The 16121-nt window shown below is 42.9% G+C and overlaps 2 protein-coding genes across 2 annotated transcripts in view; one reads left to right on the top strand and one right to left on the bottom strand.

Annotated features, from left to right (window-relative positions):
- kctd16b (potassium channel tetramerization domain containing 16b) overlaps positions 1-15516 on the bottom strand; it is a 39958-nt gene extending 24442 nt beyond the window's left edge. Inside the window, exon 1 of the mRNA XM_023838317.2 lies at positions 13746-15516. Within this exon, the coding sequence (XP_023694085.1) occupies positions 13746-14586 (841 nt within the window). The 5' untranslated portion in view covers positions 14587-15516. The remainder of the gene's footprint in view (positions 1-13745) is intronic.
- LOC140582256 (uncharacterized) lies at positions 1709-4992 on the top strand. The gene is made up of 2 exons (XM_072706493.1): positions 1709-3848; positions 3948-4992. The coding sequence occupies exons 1-2, from the start codon at positions 3076-3078 to the stop codon at positions 4411-4413; spliced, it is 1239 nt and encodes a 412-aa protein (XP_072562594.1). The 5' UTR covers positions 1709-3075; the 3' UTR covers positions 4414-4992.
- Positions 15517-16121: the final 605 nt, after the last annotated feature.

Consider the following 16121-nt stretch of genomic DNA (forward strand, 5'->3'; position numbering starts at 1 on the left):
AAAACTGCACAAACCTCACAACAATGAATGTCTATGCATTTGGGTCAGTGATCTTTATCTGTAGTTTGCTTTCTATTGTACGCACAGGCTTGTAAGCTATTGTATTCACGAGCTCGTGAGCTGTTTTGCACAAAAGAAATAAATGAATTTAAATGCAACAATCACTTCATACTTGCATGTCGCGAGCGATAAAAGCTTTAAGCAGAACGGCTGGCCGTGCATTCAGACGGCAGGAATAAAACATTGTAAAGCTTTGATTTTCTAGCACTTAATTCCTGCCGTATGTGCTATATAAATAAAATATTCCATAAAAGAAAACGCTATGTAAACGCTCATCCACTACAGTGCAAATTTAAATATATTAGAACGTCGATGCATACACTATGCAAATCTGTGGAATTAAAGCAGAATCTCGCCGGTACAATTCTGAATTAATCAACAGCAGGTACGTTAAGAGCACAAGGTAATCCATCTGGAAATCTCAGGTGTCTCCGCTCTGCTCAGCAGATCAGGTTCTTATAAAACGCACCACGGTTTCCCGTGAAATACAGGTAATTGTGTACAGCAGCATTCCAGCATCGTTATTAAAATATGGAGAGTAAGGCGCTATATTTCAATTCCTATAAGCAGCTCACATTGTAGCCACAGACCATTGTCATCGGCACTGGGCAGTTCAAAGGCTTCCTGTTTCCAGAATGGCCTAAATTCCAGTCTCACAACAAAAGTAGCCCAGCCTTCCCCATTTTGATGTAAAAATGCATATGAAATTAATGTACTGTCAAACACGTAAGTCCTACATTTATGTACAATCCATATTAAATCTATGAGTCATTAATCATATATGTCCATAATTCATGTTACAGATCCAGCCGCTTAAAATTTCCCCACTTTCCATGACAGGTCCTTGACAGGACCTTGACTGGCTCTTGGCTGGTCCTTGACTGTAATGAGATCCCCCACGATGATGTAATGAAAAAGGGGGCCGGCATGATCCACCCCTCAACTCTCTGTGTGTAAAGTACTTGCAATGATCTATCCATCCACCAGGGAGAGCAGTAATCTGAAGTGACTTACCTGAAATCAGGTAAGATACCTGAATCAGGTATTGTAACTACACTGCAAAAAATGAAAATCTAAGCAAGTACAATTTTCCTATATTTAAACAAAATTCCAATTTCATTAATAAACTTACTACACTGCAATAAATGGCCTGTGAAATTTAGAAATAGTTTCTGTTGTGAGGCAAAGATGGCCTAAAACTGTCAAAATGTGTTTTTAGTCAGTTTATTGATGAAATTAGAATTTTATTTTACTTCCCTCTTTGGAGATGAGGCGGTCCCAAGATATGTCCAATACAATAATTACAGGTCTAAACAAAGTATTAAGACTGATATTGTCAAGCAATGAGAGGTATATGAAAATTAATCAGATTTGAAGCCCATTAAGCTTGTTTGGCACAAGATGAAAGATTTCATCCGCAAGGAGGCCAAGCCAGGTACAAAGCAGCAGCATGTCCAAGAGTTATTTTGGGAGAAGAGAGTGACCGAAGATGTTTGTGACAGACTAATTACAGGTCTAAACAAAGTAATAAGGTTTACTGTGGAGAATAAAGGTGTGTTCTTTCTTTCTGTCTGGCTAACAGCCGGATAGGCTGCTGGTGGCTGCGCATCCACTGGGGGGGGGGGGGGGGGTGATGTGTGAATGTGTCATTAACTTCTCTGCTTGGCCACAATGAAACAATGAGACAGATGAGACAGATGTTTGAAGCGGTCAAGGTGAGGTTATTTTTTTAACATAAGAAACACTGCTTTCAGATCATAAGAACATAAGAACTATACAAACGAGAGGAGGCCATTCGGCCCATCAAGCTCGCTTAGGGAGAACTTAACTAATAGCTCAGAGTTGTTAAAATCTTATCTAGCTCTGATTTAAAGGAACTCAAGGATTCAGCTTGCACTATGTTATCAGGAAGACTATTCCATATTCTGACTATCAAGCCAGTCGGTTAAATAAACACTACTAAACAGTCATTACACACTACCAGTCAAAATTGTTGTTGGCATGTAAATTAGAAACCAGAAGACTATAGTGGAAAAAAAGTATGATCGTCTACCAAAAACATTTATACACTGTATAGTCATGACTGACATGCTGAGGCTGGGTTTGAACCAGTGATCCAGGGAACACAAGCACACAGGCTTAGCCCACTGAGCCACACAGGGACCCTGGAAGTGCATGAAAGTTCACCATAGCAAATACCCTGAGCAAGGAACTGCCCACAAGCACAAGAAAAGTGGTGGGGCTGGGGGCTGGGGGGTCAACTGAATGTGTGAAAGTCATTAACATCTCTTTTGACTGGTAGTATGTGTGTGTTTGTGTGTGGGTTTGCATAGATCACATTTGAGGACCAAATTGCCCCCAAAGTGTAGTAAAACCTGAAATTTTCCTACTTTTGGGGACATTTTTTGAGGTCCCTATTTGGATAAACACTTTTAAAGCCTCTGGTCACAAATTTTTCTGAACACATACAAATCGAATTTCAATGAAAAAGTTGGCCAAAATTTCACATCTGTTCACGACTATACGCTCGGGTGGTGAACAAAAGCACTGGCAAAGTCTTGCATTTCTGAAAAGTTTCAATACGCAGAAAAAGGCTAGTCACATTAGAGCGCTATTTCGTGAAGTCTGGTCCACCATCTAAACGGCTAAACACACCAGAAGCCCCTGAAATAGAAGAAATCACAAGACAGAAAACACTTTAACATCTCTCCATCACAGAGCCGGACTCGTCATCAAAACTGTAAGCTCCTCTAAACCCAGCTTATTGTACCTTGATACCTTGTACGTTGCTTTGGATAAGTCTGCTAAATGCTTTAAATGTAAATATAAATATTGTACAGTGTAAAGCCATGTAGCAGAAATGACTTGGGGTCAGTAATCCAGGAGACATGGAGGTGTACAGTAAATATCCATTGTCTTCCCAACATCAGTCACTGAATGGTATTAAAAAAGCACTGGAGAGTTCAAAGCATACAATTCTCACAGTCTATCAGCACCACCAACATTCAGATGTAAATGAGCTTCAGATGTAAATGCACGCTGGCCGACCAGATCACCCCCCCTGGAAAGAAAATATCCCTATTCCCTTTTATTGTCCTTGGTGATTTTAACAGAGTGAATCTACACCAGGAACTTCCTAAACACAGACAGCATATCGACTGCCCCACCAGGGACAACATCACACTGGACCACTGTTACACCATTTTAAAAGATGCCTATCGCTCTGTCCCCCGGGCAGCTTTAGGACATTCTGATCACTGTATGGTCCATCTTATTCCAATTTACAGGCAACAGCTTAAACGTGCCAAGCCTGTAGTCAAAACTGTGAAGAAGTGGACCAATGCAGCAAAGCAGGAACTGCAAGACTGTTTTGACTGCACTAATTGGACTGTCTTTGAAGCTGCATCTGATAATCTGGATGAGCTGACAGACACTGTGACATCATACATCAGTTTTTGTGAAGATGTGTGTGTCCCGACCAAGACCTTCTGCACATACAACAACAATAAACCATGGTTCACTCCCAAACTGCAACATCTTCACCAGGCCAAGGAGGATGCCTACAGAAGTGGTGACAGGGCCCTGTACAGGCAGGCCAGGAACACGCTGACCAGGGAGATCAAAGTGGCAAAAAGAAGCTACTCTGAGAAGCTGAAAGAACGGTTCTCAGCCAATGACCCTGCATCAGTGTGGAGAGGCCTGCGAGATATCACCAGCAACAGACGACCCCTACCCCCCGCTGAAGCAAACAAAGACCTGGCAGACGAGCTGAACAACTTCTACTGCAGGTTTGAGATAAACAGATTCACACCCCCCATCCACCCCACTCCAGAGACAATAACCCTCATCACACCTCTCACCCCCCTATCCTCCCCCCTGGAACTCAGAATACACGAAGCGGAAGTGAGCCGGCTGTTCCAGAAACAGAAAACCAAGAAGGCCCCGGGACCAAACGGTGTATCCCCCTCCTGCCTCAAAACCTGTGCTGATCAGCTGGCTCCCATCTTCACCCGCATCTTCAATAGATTTCTGGAGTTGTGTGTAGTTCCCTCCTGCTTCAAACGCTCCACCATTATCACGGTCCCCAAAAAACCCACCATTACAGGACTGAATGACTACAGACCTGTCGCCTTGACGTCTGTGGTCATGAAATCCTTTGAACGCCTGGTTTTAGCCCATCTAAAGGACATTACAGGACACCAGCTGTACCCCCTGCAGTTTGCCTATCGGGCAAACAGGTCGGTGGATGATGCAGTGAATATGGGGCTGCATTATATCCTGCAACATCTGGACCGTCCAGGAACTTATGCCAGGATCCTGTTTGTGGACTTTAGTTCGGCTAAACGAGCATAGATTTTAACGAGCAGTTAAAATCATTTCAGATCCGTCACATCCTGGACACAATCTTCTCCAGCTACCCCCCTCTGGCAGACGCTACAGATCTGTTTACAAAAACTGTTTACACTATACCTCGCACCTTAAAATTGCACAGTGTTACTCACCTGTGTATATTTATAATTTTTCACATTTGTATTGTATGTGTGTTGTATTGTACTGTATTTGTACAGTATTTCTTGTATAGGGTATTTTGTTTTTAAAGTGTCACTTATTGTAGAGCTGGGTGATATGGCCTAAAAATAAAATCTCCGATTTCCGATTTCAATCGATTCTCCCCTCCCCTACACAAAATCAAACTACTTTATTTAGCTTTTTTTACTTTAGACCACACCTTTAGGGGCAGTGTGTGGCTCAGTGGGCTAAGCTGTGTGCTTGTAATCAGAAGGTCACTGGTTCAAGCCTAGCCTCAGCATGTCTGCAGCTCCTTGAGCAAGGCCCCAACAGGTGGCCTTCACAGACAACTTATTCTTCAAAGATCAAGTTGAGGGAGGCATAAACACAATTTCCCCACGGGGATCAATAAAGTGTCAGTTATTATTGTGAACACTTTTAGAAAGGTTTCTCTATAGCTTATTTTAAAACTGGCAACAACACAATACACCCTCAAACTTATAAATAAAAGTAATAAGTAATATTGTAATAATAATAGAAAAAAAACACATAATTTTATCATGTCAGCTTAGTATTAAGTAAATACTTTATGCCATTGGGTTTGACATATTATATTACAATTCCATATTAAAGAAGTAGCAACACCTTTCTTTGGGCATGTGCCATCTTTTCCCCTGTCATTGCCATGTTGTTAGTGAATCTGCTACAGTGTTAATTTACCCATGAGGAATGGTGCATCGCATTAGTTCCGCATTTGGCGCTTGTGTGTAAAAAAAGTAATAAAATCGATTTCATGAAAACACATCGTCCTGAACTGTAAATTCGAATTAATCAATTAAATTGATTTATCGCCCAGCTCTAACTTATTGTTTGTGTATGAGAGAGTATCAAACTGTGGGAAACTAATTCCTTGTGTGCCCCAGCACACTTGGCGAATAAAAGCTGATTCTGATTCTGATTCTGATTGCTGCAGCAGGTGAGGATCATGAACTCCCAATCACCTACAAATTCTTTAATCAATCAACAGTTACAGTATCAACAATCAATGGCTGGACAGTTGATACAGGGACAATGATCACAACACACGTCAGAACAGCCTTCCCAAAGCCAACAAACTGAACCCTATTGAAAATTTGTGGACTATGCTTAAAATAAAGCACTTTAAAACAAATCAATATACTGTAGGACCAAAGTGCTGTACAAAGGATAAATAAGAATAGACAATAAACAAACCAATAAAGCATATTAAAATAAAATAAAATAAGTAAATAAAATAAATTAAAAAGAAAAATGAGCTTTTTTAAGTCATAGCAAAGACCATTCAATCATTTAACCCTGTAAAAAGAAAAGTAAAGTTTTTGTAAAGACAGCGCCATCTAATGGTATCACCCTGCAAGTGAATGAATGGGCGGGTTTATAGTCAAATATAGGCCCACCCCTAGAAGAAGGGGGGCTCTAGCTTCCGGCTGGTATTTGGAAGGAACTTGGCTGGGATTTGGCTGCCAGCCAGACTGGAGGGGAAATTTTAAGTGGCTGGATCTGTACATATTACATTTAATTATATTATATTATATTAAACTAATATTTTGAGAAACGTATAAGTTGTACACGTTTTCTTGTCCCCATATGCTCTGAACAGGAGTCAGCCCTATTATAGTGACGGCAGGTGTTTCGGTCACAATTTGTAGCCTCCAGTTTCCAGCTGAGTCTCTCGGGGGGGGCTGCTCTCGTTGACGCCTTTTTCTTCACAGCATGGCATTGAGGCGTCGTGAACATGTAAAAAAAATTAAATAAACAACACAGGGGTCCTAATTATCTTACTTTGATGTTCACCTCCCCTCTGCCTAGCGCTGGGGAGCCTGTCGCGCTCAAAACGATACCAGGTGCATGACGGTTTCTTACAGGAACAACAAACACGCCACTTAGCGCCTACTGCTAATGGCTAGCGCTGGCGTTTAGCGTCATCACTGTGCTTTTCTTTGGGTTCGCGGTTCAAAAACAGTTTTCAAAACGAATGCATATGCGAGTTAAAAACAAACAAACAAACAAAAACGCTTCAGGCATTAGTTTTGTTCACGGACGTCATAACACTCCCATAGTGCATCAGTGCATTTCACGTTGGTGATGGGAGACGCGAACTGTGAGGACGGCCACCAGTAACGGAGACCCAGATGTGCAGCGAATGTATGAATGCGTTCGTCCATGACAGAAACAACAGCCCGTGCTATCTGATGTCTCCATATCTGCATGCGAGATACCAGAAGGAAATCTGAACCGGAGATCCATTATCACCGCGATCAGAAGGCTGTAGCTTATTCGCACTCACAAAGGCCTGTCAGTCACAACACCACACAAAGCCCTGAACTGCAAAACCTGAACTGGAAGTGCAGAAATTAGAGGCAGAACATGATTGCTGTACTTAGCAACGCTGTTCCAGTCCCAGAGACAATCGTTCAATTCAGATGTCAAGGGGCCCAACCAGATATTAATAAATGTTATTGTTCTCCATCTATTGTTGTCCTGTCATTTGATGTCCTTCATGCACATGTGAATTGGGAATTCCGTCACCTGACTGACTTTTTGAGAAGTGGCACTCTTTGTTCACCGTATCAGACGCTTCCCCAGGCCAAAACCAGACAGATGGGTTGGGAGGGAGGGGTCTGTCGACCGTGGCTGTGGAGTGTGCAATCTCCCAGTCCACCCACTCCCCAGCAGGATGCTGGTGATGAGCTGCGGCACAAATCCAGGGGGGGAGACATCACCCAGAGAATTCAAAGCGTTATTAAGTTACCAACTGGAGCATCTATCATCTTGAGTGTCATACACAAATAAGATGACCACCTCAAATCAAAGACTGCTGTACTTAACATATTAATATGCCCCACGGCATCTTTAGTTCTGTACCAGTAGATACCAGTGCAAAATCCCCATTATATAATGCTCCCCCAGTATATAATGCTCCTTTACGCTATTCCGTATATAAGCACAGGCCAGTAATAAGACAAACAGCCGATACATCTTACGTTTCTTCGGATTATTTACTTTGTCTGTTCTGTGCTCAGCGGATGGATCTCTAACCCAGCAGATAAGCTTTGGAAATCCATGTTTGCTTTAGGCCCGGTACTGACACAGGGCGAAGACTAACTGGAACAGGATATTTCTGCATGATTCACGATTTGGGGGCTTTTCTTCGCCTCTGGAGGACAGACGAGGGGGGCCGTGATCATGCGGTTGACTGAGCGCTTGGGTACGGTCAACATTCAGGGCTCCTGAGACGTCTACTTCTGAACAACGTACATAAAATACAGCCTTATCCAGTTTGCCTTAATCTACTCTCAAATCACATGACATTTAAAATGAATATTCATCCTCCAGATCCCCTGTATGTTCAGGAACAACCCAGAGGAATCCACCACTTTGGAGAACTGGTCAGAAAGTAGGGCTACTTGTGTGAATTAAAACACAAATACCAAGTATAAAAAACATGGTGTTAATTAGAGCGTTTTGTCATATCTCATATTAAACCCTTTTTCAATGCGTAAAAGAGACTGCAGCTCAAGAGTCGGCAAATACAAAAAACACATCAGTGGAATTCATAATACGGTCTGAAATGAGAGTTAAGCTACAAATAAGATTAGAGTAAGACAAGAACAACAGGGAAAAAAAATACCCTGGAAATGAGCTGTCTGAAGCGTTGAATAAAAATACGAAAAGTTAACTTGCTATTGAATCACCAGTCCCACGCAGGGTATATATAACCTAAGATTTGCACATCTAATCATTAGTTATGAATTACATATTTTATGCACCGGCTGCTCCCTTTTATAAATACTCTGGCAGTAGTTATCATTTTAATTTTGTTTCGTTCCCTGCTATGGTTGGGCTAAGAATAGCGATCATAATTCAGTATTCATTGCACAAGGTATAAATAGACTTAAAATACCACGGGCTGCAGTGGTACAATACTTCTGTAGTGTCTTAGAAAGGAGGAGTAGAATCGTCTTCCGCCCGAGCAGTTCTGCTTGCAGGTTTGCATTTTATTGATCTCCTGAATGGCAGCAGGAAGAGCTAGTGTCCTTCAGGGTGTATTAACATGACAAACGCATCACCGAACAGCCGCCCCTCCTTGATCCTTCGCAGTCAACTCAGAGGGAAACTCTCACGCTGTTTTACTTAAACACTCAGTGCTGCCGTGTTACATTGTTCTGGAAAAAAAAAGGTGAATGCAAATTGTAGGGGGTGGGGTGGGGGGATGTGGAAACAATCTGGAGCATTTAATTAATTTGCCAATTTGTTCTGCTAATTTAACATTTTCAGTATAATGTGGGAATTTACATAGCTAATTTCCTCTGAACAATCCCCGACGCGTACTGTCATCGCCTACCTAGCTGATAATGTGTACCATCGGGTACATGCCAATGTAAGTCTTTCAGTCTCAAAAATTACTATTAATATTAGGAAAATTTGTGGTAAATGCTCTACTGCCTCATCAGTGTTGTTGCATCAACTACCGAAAAGCCATTTCCTCAACATTCCTCTCAAAGTAACAAAGAAATTCCCTGCGCTCCTCAAAGGAATGTTGAACTAAATTGCACTAAATGACCAAAACGAAAATGTAGGCCTCGCCCGTTATTCGCACTGCGCCTGCAGGTTGTGTGTTCGAGATCCCACGCGACGCATGCTTAAATCCTCCATCTTTTTGTGTTAGCAGCTGATTGCTTGGCTCTGCTGTCACCGCACTCCTCAGCTTCGAACCGCAGGAGTGCAAAGCTGGAAGATTAAGCGGCATCCAGAAGTGCCGGGCGGTTCTGATTGGTGGCGGGTTTGAATGCGGGGACAGATGTTGAGGTTCTGCAGTGCTCCGTTCTACGCCCGTAACATTCGCCTTCCCAGCATTCTCTGGAAATAGCCGGCAAAGACCGGCCGTTGCATGTAATTCACACGCACAACAGGACAGGTTGTTACAGACCGGTGCCGACCGGTCACAGCCGGTCGCTCTGGGGCGAGGAGCGAAAAAAAGGGGCTCGTTTGAGAATTTTCACCCATTTACAGCCACCTGCCAAAATCACGACAATCTGATGACAGGCCAAGATGCCTTGAACTCGTTGCACCGGCCAAAATAGAAGAGCAAACGCCTGTATTGCACGTTTCCAGCCAAGCATGCTAGATGAGCGTTAAGCAGAAGGCTCATATATATGTGACATTTCTGTGTTAAATATGGGCCACCCTGCCAGAATGTTTTTCAGCATTTTACATCAATGCTGTTCTACAGCTCTAGAAAAAAAATGACGGCCCATATATATTAAACAAATCTGCATTTTTTAATATCCTGGTTTGATCCTGGTTCTGCTGGCAGGAGGCTACGCTGCGAGACAGGCTGCTTCCAGGCTCAAAGTTTCTAAGACACAAGGTGAAGCAGGAGACACTGGGAACGACCAGGAACCAGCCAGGTAAAAGGGAGGAAGCGGCATTCTAATGCCAGAGATGACCGTCAACTTATCCGACAGTTTCTCATGAATCGTAGGATGACATCAGGTGACCTTCAAAAGGAATGGTGCAGGTGTGAAGTGCACTGCTAGGTCAGTGTGTATCAGGCTCCTAGAAGCAGGACCAAAGTCCCATAAAGCAAAGAAGAAGCCCTTCATTAATGAGGAAAAAAATAATAACATATATGTATGTATTATTCACAGACACACATCATTTAATAGAGAAATGGGTGAAACATTAAATTGTGCTGCGGTCTCTTAATTAATTCCAGAGCTGTATTTTGATGCAGGAAAAACTGCAACCAAAGTACAATCCATGCTATGTCTTCTATCTAGCATTTTTTTTTGGGGGGGGGGGGGGGGGGCTCTTGTTGCCTAACACCAGGGTTAAGCATTGGATGTGACTGACACCCCCAGACTCTGTGTGTCTGTAGTTCGCATGTGGCTAATTGAATTTGGCATTCATATAGTTTGTCTGTAGCGTGTGAGTGTGCCGATACGGTGAGACTGACCAATCAGCACGCAGCAAGAACTCAGTGCTCAAGTGAAATCCGGGTCCGTTTAATTGAAATGGTAATTTACAATTCCTGTCCAAGCTCGGAGTGTCCTCCCTGCCCTGGGCTAGTGGGTAAGGGTGATGCATGCGCGTTTAGCTTGCGACACAGCGGCACGCAATCTGAGCGCGTCACACTTCTTTAATTAGATTAATGTGATTTGTATTGTCGCACCTCATCTTACAAACGCGCACAGAACCATGTCAATCTAAACGCGGTTCGTTTGATGTATTAATAATACTAAAACTGGTGCCGTTTTGATGAAGATCTTCTTGACAATACTCTCCTGATGAGCTGGGATATGGTTAAGAGAGCAGGTACATTAGCGCGGCGATAGACACATTTGTCCGCCGCAAACATTCTGGAAAAGCACCATCAAGAAGCAGACGAAGCCGCAGTCAGATGACTAGCCGTAGGCCATTAAAAATGCCTTTATCCTGAAAGAATACAATTATGCTTTGTAAAGGGATGTATAATGTTTCACTGTTCGAGGAAACCATCTGAGCATTTTCCAAATAAAACACCAAGGTTCCATCCGCCCCATCACCAATTATTAAATCTGATAGGATGGGTAAAATTTTTCAGCTGGCAAACTAGTTCTCTGTCCACTGTAATATGAATACATCTGTCTATATGCAGTGCTGCGTGCAAAGGCGTAACTTCGGCTGGAACATGGGGGGGGGGTTGAGGTCTCCACCCATTACGGGGGAAACATGATTATTGGGGGGGTTGTATTAGCTGGTTTTCATTTATTGGGGGTGCTACAACCCCCCATCCCCCCCATAATTTACGCCCATGCATGCTGCGTGCCTTAGAATGTTCAAGATCATTTAGGACGCATTCGCTCAGCTGTCACTCACATCCAAGGTAAACTTTAACCAAAACAGTTTAACTGTAATCGTTCCCTTTCTCGTCTTACAACATTGTTGCATTTCATACACGTTTTACAAGAAATTATCTCCATTTCGTGGGTTTAAATGTGATTTTAAAAGTACCCCTCCAATTCACTGATAATATACAGTCAGAGCCCAAAGACAATAGTATGGGGAGCTGCTGGATGTCCTCCTGTTTAATTGTGATGTTCTCTGGTGCCAGCGAGATGCTGCGTTCTACTTCCTCCACACTGGCATAGCCGTTAGCCCAGCTGGTGCTATTTCGTCTTGTGGGCGAAGGCAATGGGAAGGAGGGTCGGACCAAATTCACGGGAGGAGGGCGTGGACAGCGGGGAACCGGAGAGGATCCAGACCACGAGAGGAGGACGATCTTATCCGCCGACCCACGTGTGCCCCGCGTCACATTTAGCATTTTAAAATCCGGTTATATGTGATCTATTGAAATGATTCTACTGGATTATAAATCTGCTGAAGGGCTTTCAGACATCAGCTTCCAAGCTAAACCTTACTGCTTTCTGGTTATCTCGAAGTTGAGAGTTGGCTAGGATAGAAACTAGAAGTTGAATAAAGAGCTAAATCTATCTTCATTTTATTATGAATTGCTTAAAACCTCCCCGCCGTGATTCAGTGCACATGTGCGTGAAATCTCGCCTCGGAGATCACCTGTCATCATTCATTCCGTCCATGCAGCAAACGCTTTATGGATTCCTGTGCTCGGCGCCGTAGCCTTTGTACCCCCGGGGATGCTGCTGTGAGGGAGGCGAGGAGCAGCTACGCCGCTTTTCCAGAAATTCGTAACGGGTCTTAAACATAACCTGCCCAAGGCAATTAAGGTGACACAGGCCGGGACATGACAGCACAAGAGTAGAACACAGTGTGTCTGCGGTACGAAGAGAAACAGCACGGCAAAACTTTTACTGTTATTACATTGCACGGCGCCTTGCTTCTATAGATAGACGAGAAATATCTTGAGGCGATTATATATTCTGTTTGTCTCCTGCGAACTGCTCTTTGGTCCATCAACAGAGAAATCAATGTAATCAACTACATTTAGAAGAGAATCTTAGTCAGACGCTGTCAAATTCTGCACAAGCGAGACATACAGGCAGGTTATATACAACATATCAACATGATATATCGCCACATCTTCATCTGAAGTCATTGGGCTGTTTAATCGAGGTTTTATTTACTTGTGTTACCAGGTATATACCTGGTAATATGTTAGCTAAATAAATAGACGGAAGTTGTCGATAAAAACAGACAGGCCTACTGGTAATCAAATCCTTCTATGCAGTAATATAATATTATGTTTTAGATATTGGCTGTGCTTAATGGCATATTAACTCAACCTGTGTTTGGACTTTAAAGACTTAACCAAAACTAAAAGGTGTGTAGGCCTATAGATCCAGATTAACTAGGCCTACTGTTGATCACCTTTACTTAGATAAAGGGGCATATTTTGCATACACTTTGAGTCGTCCAATTAAACTCCCATATTCCTGTTTTTTTTTTTTTTAGATGAAGTATGTGTTGTGTATGCGATCTATAAAAGATTTCCTCTAGAGGAAAGGGGGAAATGTGAGGTGTTTTGATGCAATATGCAGCGGGGTATTTTTAGAATAACCGCAGAAGTCATCATCCAAATACCGCACGTTGTGGGAGGACATCTTGGAGATACAGCTAACTTTGACAGTCCCTCTGAGGTCTGTGTTATTCGTAACGGAGTCGGCACGGAGTAAGTGGGAACAGACTGAATAAACATGAAGATGGTGCCGCCCCCTCCGGTACCAAGACGACGGCGCACGAGGATTCAAAGCCTCTTTTACCTTCCCTAATCAGGAAGTGAGTGGAGCATCCCAACGCTGCGTTATGAAGATTTGTGCGATAGAATAATAAAACAATGACAATCAAAGCTAACGCTCTGATCATTCAGGAGCTGGTGTGTTTGTACCCGAGAAACAAGCTGCAAATGTTACAAAATATGTCATGTAATCTTTACATGAAGGATTCAGAACGTGCACATAATTTGAGACACACAAATCAATTGTGCCTTCTAGTGGTGATTCCAAAAAAAGTCGTTTATTAACCTGCATGCTTTCAGATGGCTTTTAAATTATATGATTATTTTTTATTTAAAACAACTGCCTTTTAAACACAGAAACCTTCTTTGCTAAGGAAATTCAAATGAGCATGGAATTTTGCATAGGTAAGGAGCAAAAAAAAATCCCGAACTCTTTACTTACGATAGAAGACATATTCTGTGTAACTGGACCAGATCTTGTCCTCTGTGTATTGATTGACAAACGATGCAGTAACCGAGGAGTTACAGGCGACCATCTGGAATCCACACTCGGACAGCATGTCAAATGCTCTCTCTAGGTGTTTGAACTTAAGGTAAAACCTGGATGTATATCTGTCCGGGGTCCTGTCCGGATCTCGGCTTTCATTCAAGGTTTCCCCGAAGACTTCTTTGGCTAAAGCGATTCTGCCGGAGATCATAATCCTGGGCACTCTTCTGAATTTCGCGTCCCGCTGGCTCTCCCGGTTCAGGGTGCAGGAGCCCCGGTACCCCACCGTGATGAACCCGTACCTGCGGTCGCTCACGCCTAAAGACGGCGGACACATTTTTTGGTCGCTGCCTTGGGAGATGTCATCGATGTCGCTGTGGAAATAGTCATCCGGACTTTGCTTGAAGTACTCTGGGGTGAGGATTTTAACCAGCTCCGGAAGCTGATAATATTCTGCTTCGCGCTTTAGTCTTCCTCTCTCTGGAAAGTGGTCGGGAAGGACGATCTGCTTATCTCTTAGATAATCCAATACGTACCGAAACAGAAAGCCATCTCTGTCGATAAAGTAGCGTCCTTTGGGATCTCTGGCTAGATCCTTTAAATTGTCTTTTTTGGGAGAGAATATCTTACCAAGCAGCGAATTGGGCGCGCTTATTAGGGTGGCGTGGCGGGTGTAGTAGACCTGTCCTCCGACGTTTAGCTCCACGACGTCGGGGAAAGAAGTGGGGGTAGACCCCTGATCCTTGTTTTGCGGCTGGGATCTGCTGTTACCGCTCAGGGCCATTATTTCAGTCATGCATGCGAATGCCTGCAAAGCTAAAGTCGCGAAGAATGCTGGCTGTGCGGCCAAAAAAGTAAATGTGGGTATTTAATTACTGGGCGATTTTCATAAAAAAAAAAAAAAATCACCGAATATCATACCAGAATTTAAACATCTAATCCGAAAGTCAGAATTATATTCAACCAGAGATATAGGCTATATTTTAAAGCTATACTGTTGTACAAAATGGTTATATTTTCTCTTACCAGTCAGCTATATTAAGAGTTAAATATAGATTGGTAAACCCCATTTGGTCAATATACTGTAAAGAACAGTTTATACAAAAATCTAGGTTACTTCAAAATATGCAGAAGCGTATAAAGCCTTTGAACCGGTCGCCCTGCCTCTTCTGCCCGTCGATGGTAGTAGGGAGGGATGCTTGGCCAATTTCTCCTCTGTAATATTACCCTAAATAGCATGACACGGTAATTCGTGCATTATCACGCCCAAGATTTATTAAACACGGTCAACACTGTTGGCCACTTGGAAAACAAATCTCACCCTAGTCTTAAAAAAAGCACTGGATATTACATTATTCCTGCAAAAGTTCACAGCAACTTGAGTAATCCGTGGAGTATAGCCGAGCGGCTTTGTCACCAGTAGTTCATGTCAACTTCTCCGGTTAAAGAAAAATACACGATGACCCGTCCGAGATAACTTGAGAGATAAAACACCAACTCGGGTCTCTGGACCGATGCCGGACACTTCATCTGTCCCTGCTGGAGTTGATTTGCTTCGTGTCTCCACGATCAGCTTTTATTTCCAGCGCAGCGGTTAAACGGCTTTATAAAGGCAATGCTGTGAGTGGGTTTGGCCGGAGCCTGCAGGGGATCCTTCCGATGTCTTGCGAGCAGCGCTGGCAGCACAGTAAAAACGTCTCTGCTGATGTTGTTTCAGCGGTGCAGGGATAAACCATCACGGGGAATAAAGTCTTACATCATCTTAAAGGAAAACACCATCTGCAATTTCCTACGCTCTCTTCGTCCATCGCAGTTCATCATTTGAACTTTTTCCACAATGACAATATTTAACTAGAATAGATGTTGAAAGAGCATTGTTAATTCGACATATTTCAAATTCCGACCATGTTTGTCAGTATCATACACCGAATGACTGACACTGACTCCTCTCACCGAGTCAGGCGCGTCCTGGTTTCAGGACCACGGACAGAGACTGGCTATTTCGAAATATCTGCTTTTGTCAATGATGTGAAGCCTGTCAAACTGCCAGCTGTTTTTCGGTTTGCAACCCACTGAAAGGTTACGTGGCTTTATCCTTTTTAGCGAAAAACTGATTTTATTTAACGATTTATTTGTCTTCTCCTTGGTTCTATAACGATAATTTTGCGGTCCCATGTATTTTTGGTTGATGTTCTTCTCTTCGTCTATTTTAATAGAATATGAACATCGTCGTCTGGGGAACAAATATGATAAATTATATAGCTAACAGTCAAAATCCTGAAGAGGTGATATCCATCCGTCCATCATCCGTCCGTGTTTTCAGTACAGGGC

The sequence above is a fragment of the Paramormyrops kingsleyae genome, chromosome 24, assembly GCF_048594095.1.
Source record: "Paramormyrops kingsleyae isolate MSU_618 chromosome 24, PKINGS_0.4, whole genome shotgun sequence".
NCBI classification, from domain to species: Eukaryota; Metazoa; Chordata; class Actinopteri; order Osteoglossiformes; family Mormyridae; genus Paramormyrops; species Paramormyrops kingsleyae.

Coding starts and splice junctions, on each gene's coding strand:
- LOC140582256 (XM_072706493.1), top strand. CDS start 3,076: ATGAGCTTCAGATGTAAATGCACGCTGGCCGACCAGATCACCCCCCCT. Junction 3,849..3,947: donor CTGAACAACTTCTACTGCAG/GTTTGAGATAAA, acceptor CCTGGAACTCAG/AATACACGAAGCGGAAGTGA.